Source organism: Pinus tabuliformis, chromosome 2_1 (assembly GCF_031772625.1).
Source record: "Pinus tabuliformis cultivar Carrire ecotype Pingquan chromosome 2_1, CPIR1, whole genome shotgun sequence".
NCBI classification, from domain to species: Eukaryota; Viridiplantae; Streptophyta; class Pinopsida; order Pinales; family Pinaceae; genus Pinus; species Pinus tabuliformis.
In genome coordinates this window covers 384,237,063-384,263,396 of record NC_142299.1, presented here as the reverse complement: position 1 = coordinate 384,263,396, position 26,334 = coordinate 384,237,063, and the positions used below count along the sequence as shown (strand labels likewise).

Below are 26,334 nucleotides of genomic sequence, written 5' to 3'. Positions count from 1 at the left end.
TGGGAGCGGAGCGAGAGTGGGGAGCGGGAGCGACCATTTTCAGAAGCTCCCGGTTTGGGAGCGAATTCGGGAGCGATTTTTTAAAAAATATATATAATTTTTTTTATATTTTAATTTTTGATACATATATGTCAACAAAAACATGTAGAATGATGAATTAGACATAAAAAACATAAAAAAACATAGATTGATCATTGAACCATATCACATCAATCATCTAGAAATTATAATTGTCATCAACCATGTCCACAAGTTAGTAAAATACATATTACAACTGCAACATATTGAGTCTCATGAATCATGATTCATCAAATTCAATCTTAAAGTTTCAACTTCAAGCTTTCAAATTGAAAATTCAATAACATTTATCATCATTGATCACCAAATTTGTCCTTGTAAGCTAAGTTTAACCACTACAAGAAGTAATATCTAAGATATTTCTTAATCCTAACTTCTAATTGTTAACATGATATGAAATGTTATAAATTTATAAAATGAAACATGAATAATGAAATGAAATGAAACAACTTTAGTCTTTCACGAAGCATCATATTCATAATTCACATCATTACCAATGAGTTATAATTGCCAAGGCCCAACTTCAAACTTCAAATTTTCATTGTCACAGTGATATATTATTTAAAAAAAATATCATTATGATATGAAAGAGTCAAGAGTCAAGAGTCAAGGACTCATAACTCAATAGTTATGAAAACTAAAGTCTAATAGAAACTAAAAAAGACAAGTAAAATGTAAATCTACATGTGGCCCTTGCCATGAGAGTCTCTAGGAGTATAAGCAGGTCGTGGTGGTCTTCTAGGAGTCTCCCGCACAGACCGACGATCAGAACTAGAACCTCCACGTGAGGGTGTAGATGGAGGTGGCGACAGCAAAGGAACAAGACTCGGACCTCGAGCACTGCTACTGGATGGTGGAGGTGGAGGTGGAGGTGGCATGGCTGCTGCAACTGCTTCATCTCATCCCTTACAAGTTCCTCTTCCAGTTCTTCAATATGTACAATGCCATCCTCCAAATTGTCATCCTCTGGGTGATTGTCCCAAATTTTATATGAGGGATCCTCATAAGCCCGATCACAGTAATGACTCAACAACCTCAAGTTGTAGTGCACATAAACCACGCTTTCTGCTCGGTTTTCATTGAGTTTGTTTCTCTTCACATTATGTATGTAGCTGTAGGTGCTCCAACACCTCTCTGCAGAAGAAGTATTTACAACCCGTGAAAGAACTTTTTTTGCCAATTTTGGCAAAAGTCCATGCCCGCCATATGTTTCCCACCATGTGAGAGTATCAAATCTATCTCTGTCGTCCATTGCATGGAAGTTACCGTACAAACCAGTGCCACTGAAGTATCTGCTTATTTCAAAGCGCACAACGGCACATTCCTCCCTGTCAGGTACCAACTTTTCTAATGCTTCCAAATATCCTTTAGTTACCTCTGGATCTAAATGGGGTTTGGTCCTAACCCCACCCCCTGCAGCAGGTTGGCCCAACCAAGATGCAGAGTAGTATTTTGGTGTAAGGATATACGCCAAGCAATGTAGTGGAAGATTAAGCCTATTCCACCGTTCACACACACAATCATGAATCAGTTTGTACAAGTTGGGATCTCTATTATGAACAATATCTTTTATTTCCCCCAACATGGTATCCATTTGCTCATACACCTCGCCAATCACTGGTTTGTCTGTATCTGCAAACCGAATCATGTGATAAATTGGCTTGGTGAAATCCAATACCTGCCTCACACTTGTCCAAAATTGCCCATCAAGAGCGGCCTCCTCCACCATTTCAAAACCTCCCATGTCAGCGACATTTGTAGCCCTTTCCTTTAATACCTGCCAATGTGGACTTGATACCATGCTAGCTAATGCCTCTCTTACCTTCAAAAGGCGCCTGAAGGTGAGGTAATAGCTACCAAATCTGGTCTTCGCAATCTTCAACAACTTCAATCTCGAGTGACTGTGGAAAAGGCCATGGGTATTGCTATGATTTGTAATAAATTTTATCATTTGTTTGCCTTTTTTGTACAAATCACCAATCCATTGGTATTGTTCATTTTTGTTCTTGACAATATCATGCAATAGAAGGTTCAATTTGTGAACCAAACATCCAGACCAAAATATGTTGGGGTATTTATACTCAATAATTGCTCCCGCTGCCTTACAATTAGGAGCATTATCAGTGATGACTTGGATGACATTGTATGGGCCAATACGCTCAATTGTTTCAAGTAATGCTTCTGCAATGTTGATGGTGGTCTTGAACTTGTCTGAGTAATCATGTGCAACTAGAAAGATGGGACCACTAACAGACACAACAAGAACACTTATCAATGGCTTGCCTTTTACATTTGTCCATCCATCAGATACAATGGACACCCCATGGTCAGTCCAAGAACTTGTCATTCTATTCAAAAAGTGATATTTTTGCTTTTTCATGATCAAGGCCAACGGTTCTTGCCTTGTCATACTCAGGGCTCTTGTATCCTTTAGGGGCATCATTTATGGCAGAAACCATTTCGTGCCAATAAGGTGAGCAAAGAACATTGAATGGTATCCCACATGCATAGAGAAACATGTAAACTTTGAATCCACATCATTCCTACACCCCTCATCAAGGAAACCTGATATGGTTCTACGCCTTAAAGATGATGACCCTGTGCCTCCATATCCACTGCCTTGGGAGGATGTTGAAGGAGTTCTTTGTGATTGTGAGCTTGGTTCAAAGAAACCCCTTGATTTTTTTGATCTGTATTGGGCTTCCTCCTCTTCCCTTATGTATTTGGCTCTATCCGCTGCTGACATCGCTGTACAAGTTTTGGTTCCTATTTGTTTGTCTCCATCCCATGGCCTTTTCCCGCAGAGGTGTCTTCTAGCACGGGTGTATGAACCTGTGTAATCAGTGTTGCAATGGGGGCAATGAAATTTAGTGGTTCCACCCCCTCTCCCTCCCTTTCAGCCCTGTTAACATATTTCCACAATGGAGTTTGGTCTTGTTTAGTTTTTTGAGGGTCATGGTCACCCTCCTCCAGCTCCTCCTCACCGGGTTTTCACCAATTCGACTTTCTCCAGCTTCTTCATCCCCTCTTCATTTGGGCCCCTCCGTTTCCTACTCTCTAGCACCATAATAACCAAAAAGGGACCAGGAAGAGGAAAAATGCCCAGAAATATAGCCAGGTCCATGGTGTTTGATGTTTGTAGGTTTTGATTCAAGAATCTGCAAATTAATTTAATTTATTGGGATTAATTAATTTAATTTATTAATTTAATTCAAATTCATAATTTTTAAAACTCAATAAACTAAATTAAATTAACTAAATTACTACCTAACTAAATTAAACTAATTAGACTCACTAAATTACTAAGTTACTTACCTCTGCAGGCTTGCTTTCTCGCTCGCTCGCTCCTCGCTCCACAAGACTTGCTCCTTGCTCCTTTGCTCTTGCTCTTTGCCAAGCTCTTGCTCAATGGTTTGATAATGAAATTTTTTATGCCCTTTGGGCTTTTAAAACATTTTTTTTTTTTTTAAATTCAATTTTTTTTTTTTACGTCCGCGGATTTTTTTTTCTGCCTAACCGCTCCCGGCGCCGCGCGAATCGCTCCCGGAGCGATTTTTTAATGCCCGGGAGCGATCGCTCCCCGATCGCTCCCGGGCTTAAAAAATCGCTCCGGGAGCGACGGAGCGACCGCTCCCCTATGCGCTCCCGAAAATGGCAGGGAGCGCAAATTTTTTTAAGGGAGCGCGCTCCCGAAAATCGCTCCCGTCCGGGAGCGATTTCGGAAGCGCGCTCCCGAGGCGCTCCGGAGCCGCTCCCGCCCGGAGCGCGATTCGGGAGCGGGTTCGAGGGGGGGGGGGGCGCTCCCCCGCAACTATGAGCCATACCATTTGCAGCTACCTAGGCAGATTCAACTCATGTCCAGTCCGAAGCCGACAAGGCTAACAACTTCATTGAGTGCATTCAACACATCCGCTAACAGGTCCATGATATATTGGACATAGCCAATGCTAAGTACAAGCAACACCATGATCAACATCGCGTGTCGCACAAGTTCTAGGTGGGCGACAAAGTTTGGCTACATTTGCAGAAGGAGTCCCTCGCTGGAACCCATCACAAGCTTCGCCTGCTCCGATATAAGCAATACACCATCACCAAGGTTGTAGGGGACAATGCCTTCGAGCTCAGCATTCCATTGTTCCTTGGTCTGCACCCAGTGTTCAATGTAGACTGCCTTCGGCCATACTTTCCACCATTGTTGGACACATCCGACATTGCAGAACAACTCACACCAACAAAGCTCGACCCAGATTGCATGGAACAAGCCACAAGTGATCAGATCATGGACACACAGACCAATAACACTCGCCAACAGAAGATCCAACTGTATCGGGTTGTCAAAGCTGGCCAATGCCTGCACCAAGACAAGTGGCTCACGAGGGACCAAGTTCAGTAGAAGTTTACCCATCTCATGGAGGAACTCAATGTAGTGGGGGCCATTGCTTCGTAAGGGGGGAGGAATGATCCAGGTGGATATTGTGGCCACAATCCTATTCCACTTGGACCCCCAACACTATCTCTTTCAGTTTTTCAGTTTCCTTAATTGTAGAACAGTTTAGTATTTTTGGCAGTTTTTCGGGTCATGAACTTCTGGAGTCGTTTGGAGGCCCTAAACAACGTTTTAGGGAAAACAGAGAGACCGAAAAAGTCCCAAATGAGTTTTCTGATTTGTTTTTGGCCTCCACTTCGAGATCTTCGAAACAAGGTATTATGATAGCCAAACAAAAGATCGTATGCCAAAGTTATGACCCCGGGAAATTGATGTACCAATTTACTTAAATGGGGCCCACAGTTTTGGCGCTTCATTTCCTAGGGTTATGTTTTGGATGTTTAGGGTTTTCCATTGTTTCTCAATAATAAATAGGCCTAATGTAGCCGCCACATCTCTTCTCAAAGATAAGCTACCATCGCCTGAGCTAGTTTATTTCCATTCTGTTTGTAAGCATATTTCAGTATTCTGATATTAATGAAATGAAGTGTTATTTCCGCTGCATCTCTGTATTTATGGTTATATCTATAATTTGTTGGATTCAATTTAAGTTCGGATCACTTCTTTCTTTAGATTTGAAAATGATTCAACAGATAGAGTCGAGCAAAAATGAGACATGATTTGATGACAAGATACTCGTGATGATCATATGGTGCTGTTGGAATTTCTCCCTAGCTGAGAGTGAGTGTTAATTGGGCAGCTCAATGACAAATTCCAATCATTGACTAGATTCTTCTTTCCGAGAGGATCAAAATTGACCTTTGAAGCACTGAATTTGGATAAGGGAAAGTGTATTTTTGACATCAAGCCTACAAGGACACTTTTGATAAAGTCAGCCTAGAGGACAAATTGTCCTCCTCAACGCCTATAAATACAAGTCAAGGAGCCTATTTGGAGAGATCATCATCGCACATTTTCTCGTCTTCTTGGGTTCAATACATCTGAAAATTGTAGGAGTTTTCTCACAGGTGCGAAGGAGGAGGACGAAATTACAGCTGGCCGAAAATATGACGTAATCTACAACTTTGACCAGTGTTGATCAATGTTGACTTTGACCTTTTGAGGAGAGTTTGACTTCGATCTTTTGGGGGAGTTTCTATATCTGCTAGGTTGCATATTTTTGGCACAAAAAAACAAGTCATTTGGAGCTATTTGACTTGGGTTGACCACAGGAAAATTGCTGACTTTGACTGCAGAAGTTTCTCTCTCTCTTTGATCGAGTTTGACTAAGCGTTTTTGGACTATTTTGGGCTGAATTTGACCAGCACTTGAGGCTGATTTGGAGGACTGTTGACTGAGCTCATGGAAGGCTGAAGTGTCCATTGACTTTGACTGGTTAGGGCACACATCGACTGTCACTAACTTGGACATAATTGCAGATTATGACAGTTGACCAAATTGACTTTTCATCATTAGCTTTTCGGATCTTTGTTGGATAAGTCAAGGCTTTGACTTTGGACTCTTGTTTATGGATTTGGGCTCATTGTACTCTCTGCTGAACATTGAAGACAATCTAATAGAAGAAGAATTTCAAGGGTTTTTCCCCTGTGGGCTTTTTCCTAGGTCTTTGACCAAATTAGTGTGTCTTGTTGATGTTCTTGATTGTCTCCTATTGTCATTTCATTTACTGTTAGATGTTCAATTACTATTGGTTATTGGAAGAATTCACTGTTGTTGAAAGATTGCTTATTGAAGAAGTGAATTGGGCTAAAGTAATTGATATAGCATAGAGCAGTGGAAAAATAACAAGATTCCCGAAAAATCTCCTCCCCAAAATTTCACTACAAGCCCTAGATTTCCGCCCTACCTTTAGGACACTGAAAATGTCAGAGGAGAAAATATGGAGAAATAGGAGTTTAATCAACAAAATCCTTGGACTAGTGCCCTAGTTCTTTGGGATATGGAGTCCTAGATGCGTTTAAATTGGCCAAATTTGTCCTTAAGGAGGTCAAAAGTTGATACCCTAGCTACCAACCTTCAATAATTACTTACTATTAGAAATATGGAGTTTTCATGAAGAAAAAAAACATTTCATCACTAGGAACTTTCAATGAATGTTATATCATGAGTAACACATGCAAGAGCCAACCAAATATAGCTTCCAAAAAAATTTATTCAACAAAATTAGGGCACAATAACATTGACATTAGTTGCAACAATTACACACATTAGACATTTTCAAGAGAAATATTTATCATACCAAATAACTTACAGGATAATCATGCAATATATCCATTCATATTCAAGAAGTAGCTCCAAGACAAGATAAAAAATCAACTCCAAATATCTTAGTGCATCCAAGATATTCCAATAGCTTCCAAAGAAAAAGTGCAAGTTCTTTTACAAGAGAAGAATCCAAGTGATGATGATGATCTCACACAATGAGAGCCATCTCTATTTATAATGATCCTTTCCTAATTCAAATTAGCCTAATTAGCGCAACAATTATAAAATAATGTGTAAAATACAAATCTTGGTGATAAGCCCATGAAGTAGCTCCATGAATGATGGTCAAGGGGGTGGCCCTTGATCTCCAAGTAAAATATCATGTGGTGCTCCAAAGTGGCTTTGGGGCAGAAGTAGTGGTCTCATGGGTCTCCTGGTGTAAAATACGCTGTATACTGCTCCAAAAGAGGGCACAGAAGATGGTTCTTGCATTCCCTTGTCTCAAGGTTGAGACAAACTCCTCTGGGTATTGGATCAATGCCGAACATTGTATAAACAATGCTAAGTCGGTTGGGGGTACTGCTGGTCCAATTGCATCATCTAGCATATAATGTGGGACAATGAATAAGCTGCTGAAGGTGATGATGAGCCCATGGCATGAGATAATGCTTTGTCACATGGTGGAAACCCATGGCTCTCAACGCATCCCCTACAAGTGTCAATATGATCCTCTGGTGGGCTTGGGCCCCAGTTAAGTTGCCCAACCCATGATGAAACCACCTGCCAATCCTGTATAAGATCCAATGTGCCTTCTCACCTTCAAATACAATAATTCATTAGTGCAATTGAGTGAATAAGCTTGTTAATCAAGGGCAGAAATGAGACTTCATAGTGGGTTTCCCTTCCAGATTTGGGGCTTTGAGCATGTAATGGTGTTACTTTCCTAGGTAGAAGTGGTTAATAAACAACCCTATTAGGTGTTCCCAACCCTAAATGTGAAAATTCCAAACACGAAATTCTATTGCAATAACTGATTTATTTCTCCTACTTATTTTCCACAATAAGTTATTTACAAAACCCTTCAGTAAACATCAAAGTAAATTCTACTGCAGTTGTCACATAATAGCATAGAGAAAAGAACAGAGAAATACAAGCACAAGAATCAATCACATCAACATAGTTATTTTTGGACAATCGTCCCCGGAAAAACCCAATGTGGGGAAAACCGGTGCAACAGATGAGGGTTTATTTATTAATCTTCAGCAACAATCTCTTTACAAGGAATGATTCTGCAGAACATAGAGAAACTTTTGAGAAAACACCTGAGATAATTTTTCTCCTCACTTTGGAGAAATTCTGACACCCCAGAGACCCTCCAGCCTTCTCTGCGTCACCTCTGCGTCATCTGCGTGAGGATTGCATCCCTAGCTGCGCTGTCTCTCAGAGCTCTCCCTCTGCACTGTCTCTCTGATGCACTGCGTCACCTCCTCCTCAGTCTCTGACTGATGCTGATGCCCTCCTCTTCCTTCACCTTGCAACTCTCCCTTTGAAATCGAATTCTTACTCCTTGAGAATCGATTTCCCTCGGATTACTGAGTATCTGCCTGGCGTGTCTCCAACTGACCCTCAAGTCTCCTTTTATACTTTTCTTGTTGACAAATTAACGACTGTGATTAAGTCTCTAATCAACGGCTAAGATTAAATGAGACTTGATCCTCGTCTCTTAGAAGCTTCACCCATATTTTCATTAATACCCATTGATATTTTTATTTTCCTATGTTTAGCCTTAGGAACCCCATTGAAAATATTAATTATTTTAATAAAATACAATCTGGGCGGAATTTCACCAAACAATTTTTGGGTCTTGGATATCTCATGTGTTCTAGCCCCTCCACAAAATTTCGGAGGTAGAACACATCTGATGCTACCCAAAATCAATATTCCCTCTTAGCGAGGAATGTGCTCTAGCAATACTTCGTATTAGAAGTACCACACTGATCCATTACATCAGTCCTTTGTGCTGCTGATGCTCGGCTTGCTGCCCTTCATCCACTGCGCCGCTGCAATTTGTACTGCTGCCCATGACACTGCCACTGTCACTGCTGCATCTGTACTACAACTCCCTCTCAATATGCTGCATCATGCTGCCCATAGCATTGACACTGCTAATTGCTGCACTACAACTCCCTGCACTATCCGCTTTTGCTACTAAAACGGATTATCAATCATCCCCATCTTCTCCCTGAAATAAACAAACTTTGTTCTTCTTAGAGCCTTGGTGAGAATGTCTGCCACTTGTTCTCTTGTCGGAGTGTACTATAGTTTGTAACTATACTGCTCCTCGTTGGACACAGTAGCTGATAAAGTGACAAAGAGCTTGATGCAACTCTGATTATCACACAAAATATTGGTCGCTTCCATCCTTCTCCTGAGTAGATTCACAAGCAACTTCCTAAGCCATATGGCTTCACATGATGTTGTGCTAGCTGCCATATGTTTAGCTTCAGCTGAGCTTGGAGCTACGGATTTCTGTTTCCTACTACACCAAGAGGTCATTCCTAATCCAATGTTGAAATAGTACACAGTGGTACTTTTCCGATCTACTGAACTTCCAGCCCAATCTGTGTTAGTGAACCCACTCATCCTGATGTCATTGTCTCAGGTGTACATTAATCCATGCTCGACTGTTCCTCGTACATATCTGAGAACATGCTTGGCCGCTGCCCAGTGCGCCCTCTGTGGTTCCACCATGAATTGACTGAGGGTGTTGATGCTCGGCCTGCTGCCCTTCATCCACTGCGCTGCTGCAACCTGTACTGCTGGCCATGACACTGCCACTGTCACTGCTGCATATGTACTGCTGCCCATGACACTGCCACTGTCACTGCTGTATCTGTATTGCTGCCCATGACACTGCCATTGCCACTGCTGCATCTGTACTACTGCCCATGACACTGCCACTGTCACTGCTGCATCTGTACTACAGCTCCCTCTCAATATGCTGCATCATGCTGCCCATAGCATTGCCACTGTTAATTGTTGCATTGCAACTCCCTGCACTATCCGCTTTTGCTACTAAAACGGATTATCAATCATCCCCATCTTCTCCCTGAAATAAACAAACTTTGTTCTTCTTAGAGCCTTGGTGAGAATGTCTGCCACCTGTTCTCTTGTCGGAGTGTACTATAGTTTGTAACTATACTGCTCCTCGCTGGACACAGTAGCTGATAAAGTGACATAGAGCTTGATGCAACTCTGATTATCACACAAAATATTGGTCGCTTCCATCTTTCTCCTGAGTAGATTCACAAGCAACTTCCTAAGCCATATGGCTTCACATGATGTTGTGCTAGCTGCCATATATTTAGCTTCAGCTGAGCTTAGAGCTACGAATTTCTGTTTTCTACTACACCAAGAGGTCATTCCTAATCCAATGTTGAAATAGTACACAGTGGTACTTTTCCGATCTACTGAACTTCTAGCCCAATCTGTGTTAGTGAACCCACTCAGCCTGATGTCATTGTCTCGGGTGTACATTAATCCATCCTCAACTGTTCCTCGTACATATCTGAGAATATGCTTGGCCGCTGCCCAGTGCGCCCTCTGTGGTTCCACCACGAATTGACTGAGGGTATTGACAACGTAACAAATGTCTGGCCTGGTATTGACCAGATACATTAGGGACCCTATGAGCTGCCTATACAAGGTGGGATCGACTTTATCTTTAGACACATCAATCTTCTTTTAGTTGGTAATCATTGGAGTAGCCATAGGTCTACAGTCCTGCATTCTGAACCTTTTCAAAATCTCTGTAGCATATCTTCCCTGTCCAAGGAAAATTCCACCCTTCTGCTACCAAACTTCCAACCCCAGAAAATAATGCATCCGTCCCAAATCCTTCATGTCAAATTCTGTAGCTAGGTTTTCCTTGCAATCTTTGATGAGCCTGGATGAACCAGTTAGAAAAAGGTCATCCACATATAACACTAGAATTAGAGGCTCATTCTCTACAATCAGATAGTAGAGGTTGGGATCTGCGTCACTCTTGACGAATCCCATCTTCTGCAAGTAACCATCAATTCGACTATACCATGCTCTAGGTGCTTGTTTAAGCCCATACAAGGCTTTCTTCAACCTGCACACATGAGATTTCTTCTCACATGTCTCAATGTATACTTCTTCTTCTATCACCCCCGTCCAAGAATGCAGTCTTGACGTCCATCTGGTGAATCTCCCACCCCATCTGTGCTGCAAGGGATATCACGGATCTAATAGAAGTATACCTGGCTACTGGGGCGAAGGTTTCTTCATAGTCTATTCCTTCCTTCTGAGCATACCCCTTAGCCACGAACCTGGCTTTGTATTTTTCCACACTGCCATCTGCAGCATATTTAACCTTGTAGATCCATCTCGAACCTACAACTGACCTGTCCTGAGGTCTAGGTACCACTTCCCAGACATCATTGACCATTATGGAACTGTATTCCTCCACCATAGCATCTACCCATACTTGATGCTGAACGACCTCCTGAAAACTAGAGGGTTCTCCAACCTGAGCCACCAAGGCTTGGTACCTATCTGGTTGTCTACGCTCCCTTTTCTCGTTCCTAGGAGCTCCAACAAAATCCTCTGCATCCCGTAGTATTTGTCGAAGTTCCCGACTCGTTCTTCCACTGGTAGTGGGTAGATCTATTTGCTCCTCCTCCTGAGACTCCACCTGCTGTGATATCTCTGGATTCTTGTCTTTTGGAGAAATACTGGTGCTAGTTTCTGCTGGTCAAAGTGGCTGGACCAATGGATCATCCTTAGACTGCTCTTCGGAAGGCATTTCTCGGGATTTCCTAAAAGCTCTGTCCTCCATGAACTTTACATCTCATCGTACTACGATCTTCCTATTTCCCAGAAGGTAGATTCTATATGCCTTAGCATTCTCGCTATATCCCACAAGGTATCCTTTTTTTGTAGTTTGATCCAACTTCTTCCTCTTTTCTTCAGGTATATGGCAGTATGCCAAACTCCCAAATATTCTGAAATGACTTACTTCAAGCTTCTTGCCGGTGAAGACACTCTCCGGAGTAATCTTACCTAATGCCATGTGAGGAGTCCTATTTTAGACATATACTGCGGTGTTGCATGCTTCTGCCCATAGAAATTTGGGCATATCCTGATCATACAACATTGCCCTTGCTGCTTCAACAATAGTCCTGTTCTTCCTTTCTGCTACTCCATTCTGCTCCGGATTATATGGAGCTGTCCATTCTCTTTTGATGCCTTCCCTTGCGTAGAAATTAGTGAAGTCCTTATCAATGTACTCTCCACCATTGTCTGAGCGCAACACCTTTATCCTCTTCCCTGTTAGATTCTCAACTAGAGCCTTAAACTCTTTGAATCGATCAAAAACCTCATCCTTGGTTTTTAGAAAGTAGATCCAAGTCTTCTTGGAATGGTCATCAATGAAGGTGACGAAGTATTCGACACCACTAAGAGATTTTGTGGACATGGGTCTGCAGATATCTGAGTGTATCAATCCTAGAACACTCTTAGCCCTACTGTTACTTATGGAATACGCTGCTTTGGAATACTTGCCTAATGCACACCCTCTGCATACATCGTCTCGTTCGGTACTTAATTCTAGAATTCTTGTGACGGTCCTTTTACGAATTCTTAGAGCCCCATGGTGTAAGTGCCCCATCCTCCTATGCCATAGTTCATTCAAATCTTTTTCTCCACTGCTGCCTATCAGTGCCATTGGAGATTCTAGCTGTAACTTATACAGTCTATTACTTCTGACTCCAATTTGGGCCTTCTTCTTCCAACTCGGATGTTTGACATATACTTTCTTCCTAATGAAGAAAACATCATAGCCCTTGTTTTGTAACTTGAGACACAGAGAGTAAGTTCATCCCCAATCCAGGCACATATAACACATTGGTAGCTTGAAGCCGATCCCCTGCTTCTGTTTGAAAAACTATAGTACCTCTTCCTACGGGGGTACATTTTGACTTATTTCCCATGGTGATTTGGAAGTTCATCTGTTCTTCTTGATAGCTCAAAAAACATTCTCTTATTCTTGTCATGTGCACAGAAGCTCCACTATCAATATACCAAACCTCTGAGGAAGCAGAACTTGCTAAGCAAGCGACTTCTTCTTCCAGTCTGGAAGCTAACATAGAATAGTCGTGATCCATATTCTTCATGCTTTCCTCTTTCCCGGGAGAACTGCGTGAGTCCTTTTGAGTTGCTGCTCCAACATCATGCTCCCGACTCATTGCAGATTCTCTAATCCTGTTGCCCGATCTCAGCTCTGATACCATGTGAAAATTCCAAACACGAAATTCTACTGCAGTAACTGATTTATTTCTCCTACTTATTTTCCACAATAAGTTATTTACAAAACCCTTCAGTAAACATCAAAGTAAATTCTACTGCAGTTGTCACATAATAGCATAGAGAAAAGAACAGAGAAATACAAGCACAAGAATCAATCACATCAACACAGTTATTTTTGGACAATCGTCCCGGAAAAACCCAATGCGGGAAAATTGGTGCAACAGATGAGGGTTTATTTATTAATCTTCAACAACAATCTCTTTACAAGGAATGATTCTACAGAACATAGAGAAACTTCTGAGAAAACACTTGAGATAATTTTTCTCCTCACTTTGGAGAAATTTTGGCACCCCAGAGACCCTCCAGCCTTCTTTGCGTCACCTCTACATCATCTGCGTGAGAACTGCGTCCCTAGCTGCGCTCTCTCAGAGCTCTCCCTCTGCGCTGTCTCTCTGATGCACTGAGTCACCTCCTCCTTAGTCTCTCACTGACGCTGATGCCCTCCTCTTCCTTCATCCTACAACTCTCCCTTTGAAATCGAATTCTTACTCCTTGAGAATCGATTTTCCTCGGGTTACTGAGTATTTGCCCGGTGTGTCTCCAACTGATCCTGAAGCCTCCTCTTATACTTTTCTTGTTGACGAATCAACGACGAAGATTAAGTCTCTAATCAACGGCTAAGATTAAATGAGATTTGATCCTCGTCTTTTAGAAGCTTCTCACCCATATTTTCATTAATACCCATTAATATTTTTATTTTCCTAAGTTTAGACTTAGGTACCCCATTAAAAATATTAATTATTTTAATAAAATACAATTTGGGCGGAATTTCATCAAACGATTTCTGGGTTTTGGAGATTTCATGTATTCTAGCCCCTTCACAAAATTTCGGAGCTAGAGCACATCCGATGCTACCCAAAATCAACACTAAAGGGAAGGACATGTCTAGGGTATGCCCTTCAAGTGGTATGTGTCATGTGGATAATGATGAGGTGGCTTGGGTCACATGGGTCTCAAGGCCAAATGCCATGGGCTCAAGGATCTTAATGATGAGGGATGTCCACATATTTGGGTGTATGAATGTAGGAGGGAGCAACCCCGACCTTCATTTTTCCACCCTTTTTCATTTGCCTTTTGCCTTTTTTGATTTTTCTTTTATTTTATTGCTCGGGGCTCCAAGGGATGGGAGCATGATGTGTATGCTATAGCAGTGATTACCCCCCTTAAGGTGAGGTAGTTCATTGCCCACTAGGGGTTGGGACATTTATGGGTTCCATAATGATGCAAGGGGCGCTAATAGGGGCCTTAGGAACCAGGGTGATGACCATAATGATAACGGGTAGAGTGTTGATTTGTGGTAGCATCAAATGTGCTCTAGCCATGAAATTTGGTGGATAGGCTAAAGCACATGAGATCTCCAAGACCCAGAAATGGTTTGGGGAAATTTCACTCGGTTAGAGAGATATTAAAATAATTAACATTTTTAATGGATTTCCTAAGTCTAAATTTAGGAAAATTAAAATTTTAATGGGTATTAATATAAAACTGGGTGAGAAGGTTCTAAATGACATGGATCAAGCCAAATCTAATCTTAGCCGTTGATTAGGGACTTAATCTCGGCCATTGAAGGCTCAAGAGGAAAAGTATAAGAGGAGGCTTGAGGGTTAGTTGGAGACACACCAAGATTGATCAGTGAGTTCGATTTCTGGAGAGGGGTTTGCTGAGAAAATTCGAACAAGTGATTTGAGTTGCAGCAAGGGGCAGTGAGTACATAGTAGAGAGGCAGAGATAGTGCTTGAGGGTCAGCGCAGAGCTTGGAGAGGCTATGCAGAGGCAGTGAGAGCTATGCAGAGGCAGCAGGAGCCATGCAGATGCAACTAGAGACTGCGCAGAGGTTGAGGGGCCTGCGTGGGTGACGCAAAAGGCCAGAAAGCTGATGCAGAGAGGTAGAAGGTTGACGTAGAGGGTTCAGGAGTGATGTTGTGGCCAGCAGAGTTGATGCAGAGGCGGGAGGAAGCACCGAAAGGATTTTCGTGGGGCAGACTTCTTAAATATCTGCCTCCGAGAAGAGGTATTACTGCCGTATAGAAATTTCTGTTGGGTGAGCCAATTTGGCACCCTAGTTGTACTCAAGAAAGCTGCTTAATAATAAAACCCTCAGCACTGCTACACCGGTTTTCCTTCAGTGGGTTTTTTCGGGGATGATTGTCCAAAAATAACGATGTCCCTTGTGTGTTTGTCTATAGTTTCAGTTGATGATCTGTATATGAGTTGACACTGCATTAGCGTTTATTTTCAGTATTTATATGGTTAAATAACTTGTTAAGGAATAAACAAGTAGGTGAAATAAACTAGATAATGCAGTAGGAATTTCTGACGAGTCAGACTTAGAAATTTCAACATAGAGCTCATGTTTGGCTTTTTTCCACACGCTAATATATTGTCCCGACCATCTTTTGCATTTTGTGTATTATTTCCTTTTGTATGTGGCCATGATATGCTTTTAATCCTTTTTTTAGCCGCATCAACCTCCGGGGCAACGTTCCAGGCTCAACCCAAACATGTGGAAAGGGGAGGGGAGTACTAGAGCCTTGTGGACCTAGTGGTCATGTGGACCCAAAGAGGGAAGATGATGAAATAGGGCATGTAATGTGCGGAGGGGAGTGAAAAATGTGAAATGGGAAAATGGGACCGTGCTACCAAAATCGGGGTTTCCCAAGTAGTGCCCATCTTGAAGCTATAAGCCAATAGGGGAGATCCCACGGGACTAGGGTTGAGGATTAACCCCCCATTTAAGGTGAGGGAACAAGACTACAATCAAACCCCTTCCTCCTTCCAAGTCTCCCAATAATCCATACCCAAGTGTGTCCAAGGAAAAACAAGCATAAGCACCCGATTACACAATGAAAGATATACCTTTAGGATTGGATGGCCCACCTTCAAACATACACTCTTGACAGATGGGTGAGGGGACATGTGGCTGGCTTAGGGAGCGGAGATCTACTGACACGAAATCAACTACATTGGTGGATGTTAGGGGTTGTTGGCTGCCAGCTGAAGACAAATCTAGGAGAAAAAATTCTCTTATGGGGTCACCCATTAGTGGTGGGTAACAAGGCAAACTCTTAAACTAAAAAAAGTTGATAAGATTTAAATAAAAAGGAAATATAAATATTTATTACAATGTGTGTTTTATGTTCCTATAAATTCACATTATTGTGTATGATGCCATATTTTTCTCTATATCATGTCTTTATGTTTGTTTCTCTTTTCATGTGTGTATTGGATTGTGTGTATGTGTATGTGGAAACCCCACACTTGCACCTTTGAGTCCAAAACATGCTGTATACAAATTCACTCCCAAACTTGATATTGCATCTGTGTCCATGAACTCTGGAAACCTTGATGTTTTTGTGTGTGCAAGTTGTAATGAAATCAACTTCTTGTTTTACTTATACTTCTTACACCAGAGATAATTTGCCTCACTTTTCTAGAATCATGGGTTGTATGCTTGGTATTGGTGTTTACAAAAGATAGTGATGATATTTGCAAGAAACTATTCTAGAGAGGAGGGATGTGTTTTTTACAAACAAATTTATAACAGTAAAATCTCTGATAAGGGAGGTTGATACTTGTGTGATTCCTACTGTGAATGCTATGCAGGATTGCTTTTTGAATTCTTTGATTGTTGTGTTTGTTGTTATAATCTTGAAATGTAAAGCTTCTAGTTCTATATAGTGTTTCTTCATTCACAATGTTCGTGTCACCATAATATTTTAGATATTTAATTGTTTCACTCATGAGTGTAATTTTATTCTTTGGTGTAGAGGTTTTATGCTACAAAGTTACTAAAATAGTTATTTTGATATTCAGGTTGAGGCTGTGAAATCAGGAAGAATACGTGTTGATGGAAAATTTGTAGCAATTGGATACGTTGTTCGAGGTGGCCAGAAACTAAGTCATTTTGTTCACAGGTGAGCGTTACATGATGAAAAACTCTTGTGATTTAAATCAATGTTGTTAAAAGCGCGATCGGGATTTAATCGGCGCGGCGGGAAAAAAGCGGAAAAAATCGTTAAAATCGGGAAAAAATCGGAAAAAAAAAGCGGAAAAAATCGTTTGGCACAAAAATATTCTTTTTTTTTCATTTTTTTTTCAATTTTTTTAATATCTAAACCATCTACAACATAAAATAAATACATTGACACATAAATATGATAAAAAAACTAATATATAAGATGTTTAATATCATTTCTAGCGCTAAAATCACACATAACATTGAATCATGTCCTGAATAGTAAGTCCTGAGTCCCAAGTCCAACTCAGCGTCAAAATATCAACAAAAAATATGATAATGTATCTCATCATGTCATAATGTCATATACAATAAAATGAAAGTCTAATCCTATTGATTTCCTCTGCCCCTCTTGCGAGAATATGGCACAGCTTTCTCTTTCCCTCTAGATGTAGAAGCTGGTGCCTGTGCTGGTGGAAATGGCAGTGGAGTCTGACGTGCTCTAGAAGCTAAAGAACTAGTAGTAGCAGCTACAGGAGGCTGAGGTGGACGGAGACCACGTCCTCTACTGGTGGTAGTGGTAGCCCGGGTAGCCCGGGTAGGCGGTGTCACCTCCTCCTCCTGCTCCTCCAACTCCTCCTCCTCCTGCTCCTGCTCCTGCTCCTCCTCCTCCTCCTCCTCCCCCTCATCCTGCCCTAACCAATCCTCAGTGGGATCCATGAGAGGCCTCTCGGTCTCAACCCTCCATTCAGCAGTGGTGTCAATCCCATCCAATGAGATGGCTTCCGTATCAGGTGTCTTCTCTAGTTGTTTCACCCACAATCGAAGATTGTAGTAGACATAGACCATGTCATTAAGTCTATGGGACTCCAACCTGTACAAAGTTCATGAAATAATAAATTAATAATTAATAATTAATATTATAAAAAAAATATTGTTTAAAACTTTAATGAATTCAAAAATTTATTTGGAAATTTGCAATATTTTAAATGTTTAAGTGTTAACCTATTGCGCTTCTTGTTGTGTATTTTTTCAAATACACTCCAATTGCGCTCACATCCCGAGGAGCTGCATGTTTGGCTGAGGATGCGTATGGCAAGATTTTGCAAAAGGGGTACTCTGCCACCATACATCTTCCACCATGCGTCTACAACAAAATTACAAATAAAATTTTAAATAAACATAAGAAAAAAATGGAATTTGAAGAAACAATGAAATTTGAAACAAAGTTACAAAGTACATACTACAAACTAAAAAATACCTGGCATTTTAACCGTCCTATCAATGACAGCCATCTCAAAGCCAAATAAGCCACCTGACAACTTATATTGCTCAATTTGTCTAGAGATCTCCATACGTTCTTCTGAAGATCTCACCATCTTCTGGACACAGGTTAATAATCCTTCCACGACCTCAACATCAAAATTAAACCCACATGCATAAGAAAATGCAGGGTTCAGGAAAAGCCCAGCAGCATGAATGGGACGATGGAGTGTGTTGTTCCATCGCTCATCAATGACGTTCCATAGAAGGAGTTGTCTCTGGAACCCATCATCTCCCTTGTCATCATAGTAGGACCGAATGGCTTCTTTGGCCCTATCCATGGCTTCATACAAATAGCCCATTGCGGGCTTCTCACCATCAACCAACCGAAGAACCTTTACCAAAGGTTCTGTAACAGCGCACACCTCCTGCACTCCCGCCCAGAAGTCCTCCTGGTATGAAACTACTCTGCAGACGGCCTCTCCTTCTGGTTTGCGGCTCATTGACGAAGCACGCCACTCCTCTGAAAGAAACATTCTCTTCAAATCCCACATAGAATTCAAGAGGGATTGAAGAGATATGAAACTCGTCGCAAACCGTGTAATGGCGGGGCGCACCAACTCTTTGTTGTTGGTGCATTTTCTCATCAAGCTAAGCACAGATGTGTGGTTGTAAATAAATTTTGTGATGCTTTTTGATGAGTCAACAACCTCTTTGACAAAGGGAATTTTCCCTATGTCCTCTAACATCAAATCAATACAATGGGCAGCACAAGGTGTCCAAAATAAAGCAGGATGCCTGTCCATAAGCATTCTACCAGCAGCAACATAATTTGCAGCATTGTCCGTTATGACTTGGACAACATTTTCTGCACCCACCTCCAAAATAAACACATCCAGCAAATCACATAAAGTTTTTGCATCTTTGATTTGATCAGTTGCATCAACAGATTTGATAAACATAGTCCCCTTGGGACAACTAACCAAGAAGTTTATAAGGGTTCTCCCCTTTTGGTCAGTGCCAACCATCTGACATAACAGTGCATCCTGTTTGTGCCCATGATGCCCTAAAATCCTCCAATCTTTGGGTGCAGTCACGCTTTTCATCTTGAAGAAGCCGGCCTCTGAAATCATAAAGAGAAGGGATTTTGTACCCCGGGCCAACACTGGCAATAGCATCAACAGTAGGTTGGAAAAATGGATTATTCCTTACAATGCTGAAAGGAATATCACTCCAGAGGAGAAATTTTGTCATCAACTTGTCAGCTTTTTCTTTTTCAGTTCTTTTTAGCATTGAACCAATAGTTGGTTGTGAACCAGGTGTGGTTCGAGGAACAAAATATGATGATGCAGCTACCGGATTGACTGACGCTGCAGTAGAACCAGTGCCACTTGGCCCACTTCCTTCAACTGACCTTTTTAGTTGCCTTTTGAGTTCTTCTTTGGCCTCTCTAGTGTGCTCTAATTCTCCCAATGCTCTCATGGCTTTTTGGATAATTTCAGCATTTGTATTTAGACAGGCCCCACATCATGTCCAGGGATTTGTGCAAGGTGGAACTTCAACCTGTACACCCCCCCGAATATTTCCTTTCACACAACTTGCAATACAAGTTTTGTCTATCATTCGGAGTTTTAGGGTCACCATATTCCCAGAAAGGATCCAATTTCCTTGGTATGTTTGTTTTTGAATTTGCAAACCTATGGAAAAATAAGGATTAGGAAATAGGAATTTAGGATTACAAAATAAAAATTACAATTTAGCATTTACAAAATTACAAGTTAATTATTTCCAAAATCCCAATTTCTAAACCCAAGTTACCCAACCAAATGCCAAAAAACAATGAAAATTCAAAAAAAATAAACAATGTTTAAAAAAAATGAGAAAATAAAAATAAAAAATTGGTTCTCATAGTCATAACAAATAACCCATCCCAAATCAATGAAAAATTTCAAAAAATTCTTTAAAAACAATGAAAAACAAAGTTTTTATAGAAGCAAAACCAAAAAAAATTAATCTACATACCTCTTTTATGGACAAATTGGTGATCTTGTCTTGGATTTCTCCTAAAACCACTTGGATTCGCTCCCAAATTCGACGGAAACCCTCCAGCTCCTCTCCCTCACCTCTTCTCCTCCTCCTCCGCGCGCAAACAGCAAAATGACATAGAAAAAATCGATTTTCGCATATAAAAAGCCGCTGCCCCGTGCCCCTGCGATTTTTTGGGTAAAAATCGCGATTTTTTTCGAAAAATCGCGATTTTTTGAAAAACTCGCGATTTTTTCGAAAAAATCGCGTATAAAAAAAAAATTGCCGATTTTTATGGATAAAAATCGCGATAAAATCGGCACTGCGAAAAAATCGCGATTTTCCGATAAAATCGCGATTTTATCGCGATTTTAACAACACTGATTTAAATACTTGTGTTATAATTAAATTGGCTATACAAAAACTCATCCACCATCAGTTATGAAAGAAGAAAAACAATAAAGTTACCAAATGAGAACCACGATCTTTGATAGAATTGTGACTAAAATATTACCATAAAGGCTGAAAAGGGGATAAATGCTATTTATTGGGGTTAAACTCCAAATGTGTTTTCACTTAGCTAGGAGAGCACTAGGTCTCCTAGTCCCTTGACGATGCTTCATGGACATATGGGTTACTTAATTTGGGTAGATGCGTAATGTTGGTTAGAGGGCTAGTATAGTGCCCTTACCTCGGAAGTTGTTATCCTAATCAGCATGATGAACAACAAATTGGGTGCACACAATATGGGGAGTTTGTTCCTAGATTAGGAGTGGAACCTATTTAGGAGGAGCATCATTAGGCACTAGGAGAGGGCACTTAGCCTTAGAGACTGGGACCATGTGATCTACCCCTTGGAGGTTGGACAATAGACTTGAGGAAGCTTTGGTTGAAGAGCATACTTCATGGAGTTGGTTGTGGACTTGGAGACATATGTCGAGGAGAAGTATTGAAGCATCATAACACCTTCGCGCACAAGTTGAGGAGTGTTGGGCATAGTGTGACATGTAACACACAACTAGAGGAATAACTCCTTGCATGAGCACATTAGGACAATGAATTGTTGATGTTTGTAGCTCGGGCAGGTACTTCTGCATAGGTCTAAGTGTCTAGGCATGCGAAAGTTGCCTAATTGACCCTTAACCTTAGCAATTACTTTAATAATTAAAGTAATTGACTTTTATAAGATAAAGTGAGTTAATCTAATGAAATGCAAAAGTTATTTGCATTAGTGAATTATATGAATCTCAATTGTTGATCTCAAGTGATGTTGAGATCTAATCTCAACCATCAATCACTTTGGAGATTATGGTTGTGGATTCGATCAATAACTCAAACTTATAAAAGGAAGGCTAGGCTAAGGGAGAAGACACATCTTGAGCACAAGACACAGTGAGATAGTGAGATCTCAATGATTGAGTGGAGAAGGACTTCCATTCAAGTGTGCAGGGTTTGAGGAAGAGTGCAAGGGGCAACAAGGGAGATAGATCTAGATCAACCAACAAGATCGAAGGACAAATTTGTAGAGGGGTTTGATTAGTTGGGATAACTCCAGGTTTCTTGTTGTATTTGTATTTTCTATTAAATCTCCTAATACCAACCCAAATTTATTTTCTCGCGAGAATTATTTATTCTCATAAATTTATTTTATTATCTAAATAAATTCTGAATTGTTGAAAAATAAAATCAATGTTATTTTAACTTTTATAAATTTATGTTAATTTTCCTTAGGGCTAGATTGTTCTTTTCTGTAGATTGCATTTTAAACTTTTCATCATTTTCATATCACATTCACCCCATAACATCTTAACATGATTAGCAATTATGTAGAAATAACAGTAACATCAACATTGCGACGAAACATAAAGGAACAACTGTTAAAATTGGCAACCAGGGAAAAACTTCATGTGGGTCATCTTATTCATGGCTGATAATATTTTTATTAGATTCCTCTCGTCGAGAGGTGTAGGATTGATATAAAGATCATCCGATTCCGATAAGTATTCATGGAGATATGAATTTATTTTGATTATGGAATTATTATCAAGCCAACCTACAACTCATGTAGGCTCAGAAGCCCAACAGTCGCATCTATTCACCCACCAACGTTGTGTATAAATATAAGAGGACTTTTCCTCATTTGGACTCACTCATCTCATCACATCTCTCTCTCTCTACTACGCAGAAATGAGTCTCTTCTCTACTGCGCTGAAATGGGTCTCTCTCTCACACATGTGAAGCCGGAAGCTGTTGAATTTGAAGCTGCAACTGCAGAAGTAAAGATTGACCTGCGTGGCCTAGAAGATCTCCTCTTTGGAACTGCGCTGTAGGTTCATCTGAACCTCCTCTGAAAGCCACAACTTTTGGTGGTGGAATGAAGTCAATCCGACGAACGGTTTGCAAGATATCGACTGCCTTAGTTTGAAGCCGGAAACTGCTGAAACTGAAGCTGCAACTGCAGAAGTAAAGATTGACCTGCGTGGCCTAGAAGATCTCCTCTTTGGAACTGCGCTGTAGGTTCATCTGAACCTCCTCTGAAAGCCGCAACTTTTGGTGGTGGAATGAAGTCAATCCGACGAACGGTTTGCAAGATATCGACTGCCCTAGTTTGAAGCCGGAAACTGCTGAAACTGAAGCTGCAATTGCAGAAGTAAAGATTGACTTGCGTGGCCTAGAAGATCTCCTCATCTGAACTGCGCTGTAGGTTTATCTGAACCTCCTCTGGAAGCCGCAACTTTTGGTGGTGGAATGAAGTCAATCCAACGAACGGTTTGTAAGATATCGACTGCCCTAGTTTGAAGCCGAAACTGCTGAAACTGAAGCTGCAACTGCAGAAGTAAAGATTGACTTGCGTGGCCTAGAAGATCTCCTCATCTGAACTGCGCTGTAGGTTCATCTGAACCTCCTCTGGAAGCCGAAACTTTTGGTGGTGGAATGAAGTCAATCCGACTGTCGGTTTGTGAGATATGGTCTGCCCTAGTTTGATAATGAAGCCGCTAATGCTGATGCTACTGATCTAGGGTTTGCTACTGCTGATATGAATCGGATTTATTGTACTATTTCTCTCTACTGAATTATTGAAGATAAAAGAAGATTTGATCAAAGGGTTTCCCCACACATTGTGGGGTTTGTCCTTGGCTAGCCGCCACATCTTGTGTCTCTTGTCTTGGCTTGTTTTCTGTCGATCGTTTAATGTTCTATCTGCACTTTACTTTATGTACATGTGATTGCTAATCGGTGGAATATAATAAGAAAAAGAAGTAAACTGTTATAAGCATAGAACATACCATAACTTAACATGGTATCAGAGCTGAGGTGAAGACAAAGCCCGAGCAAGAGCAAGAGCAATCATTGAAGAGAAGATTGGCAAGGCTATCCTAAAAGAACTATGGGGTCCTCAACACTCTTTCTTGCCGAAGACAAGCTTCGTGAGAAAGCTGACTATCACGGATGAAAGATGTCTATCGATCTAACCCTTGAAGATCAAGGAGTGCTGGACCATGTAAGAGGCAATATTGTTGAGCCTTCATCAAATGCATCTGCTGCTGCCTGGAACAAATGGAAAAATGGAGAAGTCAAAACAAAGAAGATCATCCGGGACTTTATCGACAAGCGCTTGGTGGCCTACATCTCTGATCTAGACACCTCCAAGGAAATCTACGACAGACTGGTGAGTTTATTTAAAGTTAATGATGCAAATCAAGTTTTGTTTCTTAGAAATAAGCTGAGGGAAATCAAGAAGGGTAAAGATGAAAGTATGCAAGCATGCTTCTTAAGAATCACCGAGATCAAGAACGATCTCCTATCTATTGGGGAAACTATTACTGACAGAGAAATGGCACTCACAACTCTTGAAGGATTACCATCTGAATGGTATGTGTTCAGGACTACTCTTCTGAACTATAATGTAATTCCTGGTTTCGAGGAATTAATGGCTAGATGCATTCAAGAAGAAACAAGGAAAGAAGAGCAAGAAATGCCCATGCCTAAAGGTCCTCCTGCTGCCTCTTCTTCTCAATCAAAAGGAAAGGCTAGACCTAAGGGTGGAAGAAAAGGATGATGTTACATCTACGATAAAGCAGGTCACTATGCAAGGGAGTGCCCTGATAGAAAGGACTCACACCGGGACGATGATCAAAATCCCTCTGATGGCAAATCAAAGGAATGACAAATTCAACAACAAAGGTAAGAGGAGAGCTGGAGATCGAGGAAGAGGACAACCATTCAAGAAGGCTAGAAAGTCCAGGATGTATTAAATGCACCTGACCTCAAAAGGAACCTAGTGTCCATCTTGGCAATGGAAGACAGAGGCTACAAGGTAACCTTCAGCAATGGCAAGGTATGTATATGGAAAAATAATGTTAAATATGCCTTTACTCTTGGGTTTAGTGTTGATTCATTATATCAGGTCGATGGAAGTCCGCTAGGTGTCATGTCTTGTGACACAACTCTTTAGTCCGAACTTTGGCATCGGAGGTTTGCCCACCTTCATTACAAAGCTCTACTTGGTGTAAAACAAATGGTGACAGGGATGCCTGAATTCCAAGTAGAGAAAGAAGGTGTATGTCCGGGATGTGTCGAAGGAAAGCTCAAAAGGGGACCGTTCCCCTCAAGCCAAAGCAAGACCTCCGATGTATTACAGTTGTTTCACTCAGGCATATCTGAGGCTGGCATTAAGAGGGAGACTACTACACCACATACTCCTGAGCAGAATGGTGTGGCAGGAAGGAAGAACCATACGATTGTGGAAGCTGTCCGGGCCATGCTACATGATCAAAGACTTCTGAAGTTTCTATGGGATGAAACTACAAACACTGTCGTATATGTACAAAATCGATGCCCTCATCAAGCATTGGGTTCCAAGACTCCTGAAGAAAAGTTCACCGCAAGGTGAACAATCTTTCGACTTTGAGGAGCTCTCAAGAAGCCGACACCAGGGAACCGAAAGAAAAGGATGATGAATCAATGCCTGATGTAGAAGAACCCATGGATCTGATTGATTCTCATCCACATGAGCCTTCCTCTTCTAGGAAGAGGCCTTCATGGCTTAGGGGGATACTTGATGATGCTAAAGGACATGCTGCACCCTGAGGAACCTTTTGTCAAAGTAAGAAACTTAATAGGTATCAAGGATACCTGACCATCATGAGCACGATCATACAAAATGAGCCTTCGTCATTCTCAGATGCCGTCAAGCATCAAGTATGGAAGGATGCTATGACCGTAGAGATATGAGTCTATTATGGAGAATGATGTCTAGGAAGTAGTTCCCAGACCCTGGACAAGACAATTGTTACTTCAAAATGGCTTTACAAGATAAAGCATGCAGCAGATGGAAGCACGGAAAAGTATAAGGCTCGTTTTGTTGCTCGAGGTTTCTCCCAAAAGGAAGGTATAGACTATGATGAGATTTTGCACCTGTTGCCAGATATACGACCATCCACTCGATCATAACCCTTGCTGCTTCACAAGGATGGAACCTACATCAGATGGATGTCAAGACTGCGTTCTTGCATGGCTCGATCAAAGAAGAGGTCTACATGGAGCAACTCGAAGGATTTGAGATTTATGATCGAAAATCTCATGTATGCAGGTTGAAGAAAGCTCTCTATGGGCTGAAGCAAGCACCCGAGCATGGTATGAGAGGATCGATAGCTACTTGATAAAGCTGGGATTCACTAGGAGTGAAGCCGATCCTAACCTTTACTTTAAGGTTGAAGATGACAAGCCTCTCATACTAGTATTGTTGTGGATAACCTCTTTCTAACAGGTGCAGACCCTCTCATTCACAAATGTAAGAGGGAGTTGGCCTCTGAATTTGAAATGAAAGACCTAGGACTGATGCACTACTTCCTAGGACTTGAAGTATGGCAGAAGCCAGGGAAATTTTCCTATCTCAAGGGAAATATGGGTAAAGATATTGGAAAGATTTGGTATGATGGACTGCAAGCCTGTGACTACCTCGAGGATC

The 26,334-nt window shown here is 41.2% G+C and overlaps 2 protein-coding genes across 2 annotated transcripts in view; one reads left to right on the top strand and one right to left on the bottom strand.

Moving 5' to 3' along the window:
* The window catches only part of LOC149200448 (Pseudouridine synthase family protein), a 395,994-nt gene that overhangs the window by 79,861 nt on the left and 289,799 nt on the right, over positions 1–26,334 (top strand). Inside the window, exon 4 of the mRNA XM_089402743.1 lies at positions 16,934–17,034. Within this exon, the coding sequence (XP_089258869.1) occupies positions 16,934–17,034 (101 nt within the window). The remainder of the gene's footprint in view (positions 1–16,933; positions 17,035–26,334) is intronic.
* LOC149200449 (uncharacterized) lies at positions 17,438–18,208 on the bottom strand. The gene is made up of 2 exons (XM_089399575.1): positions 18,081–18,208; positions 17,438–17,949 (listed from the first exon to the last, which is right to left on the bottom strand). The coding sequence occupies exons 1-2, from the start codon at positions 18,206–18,208 to the stop codon at positions 17,466–17,468; spliced, it is 612 nt and encodes a 203-aa protein (XP_089255701.1). The 3' UTR covers positions 17,438–17,465.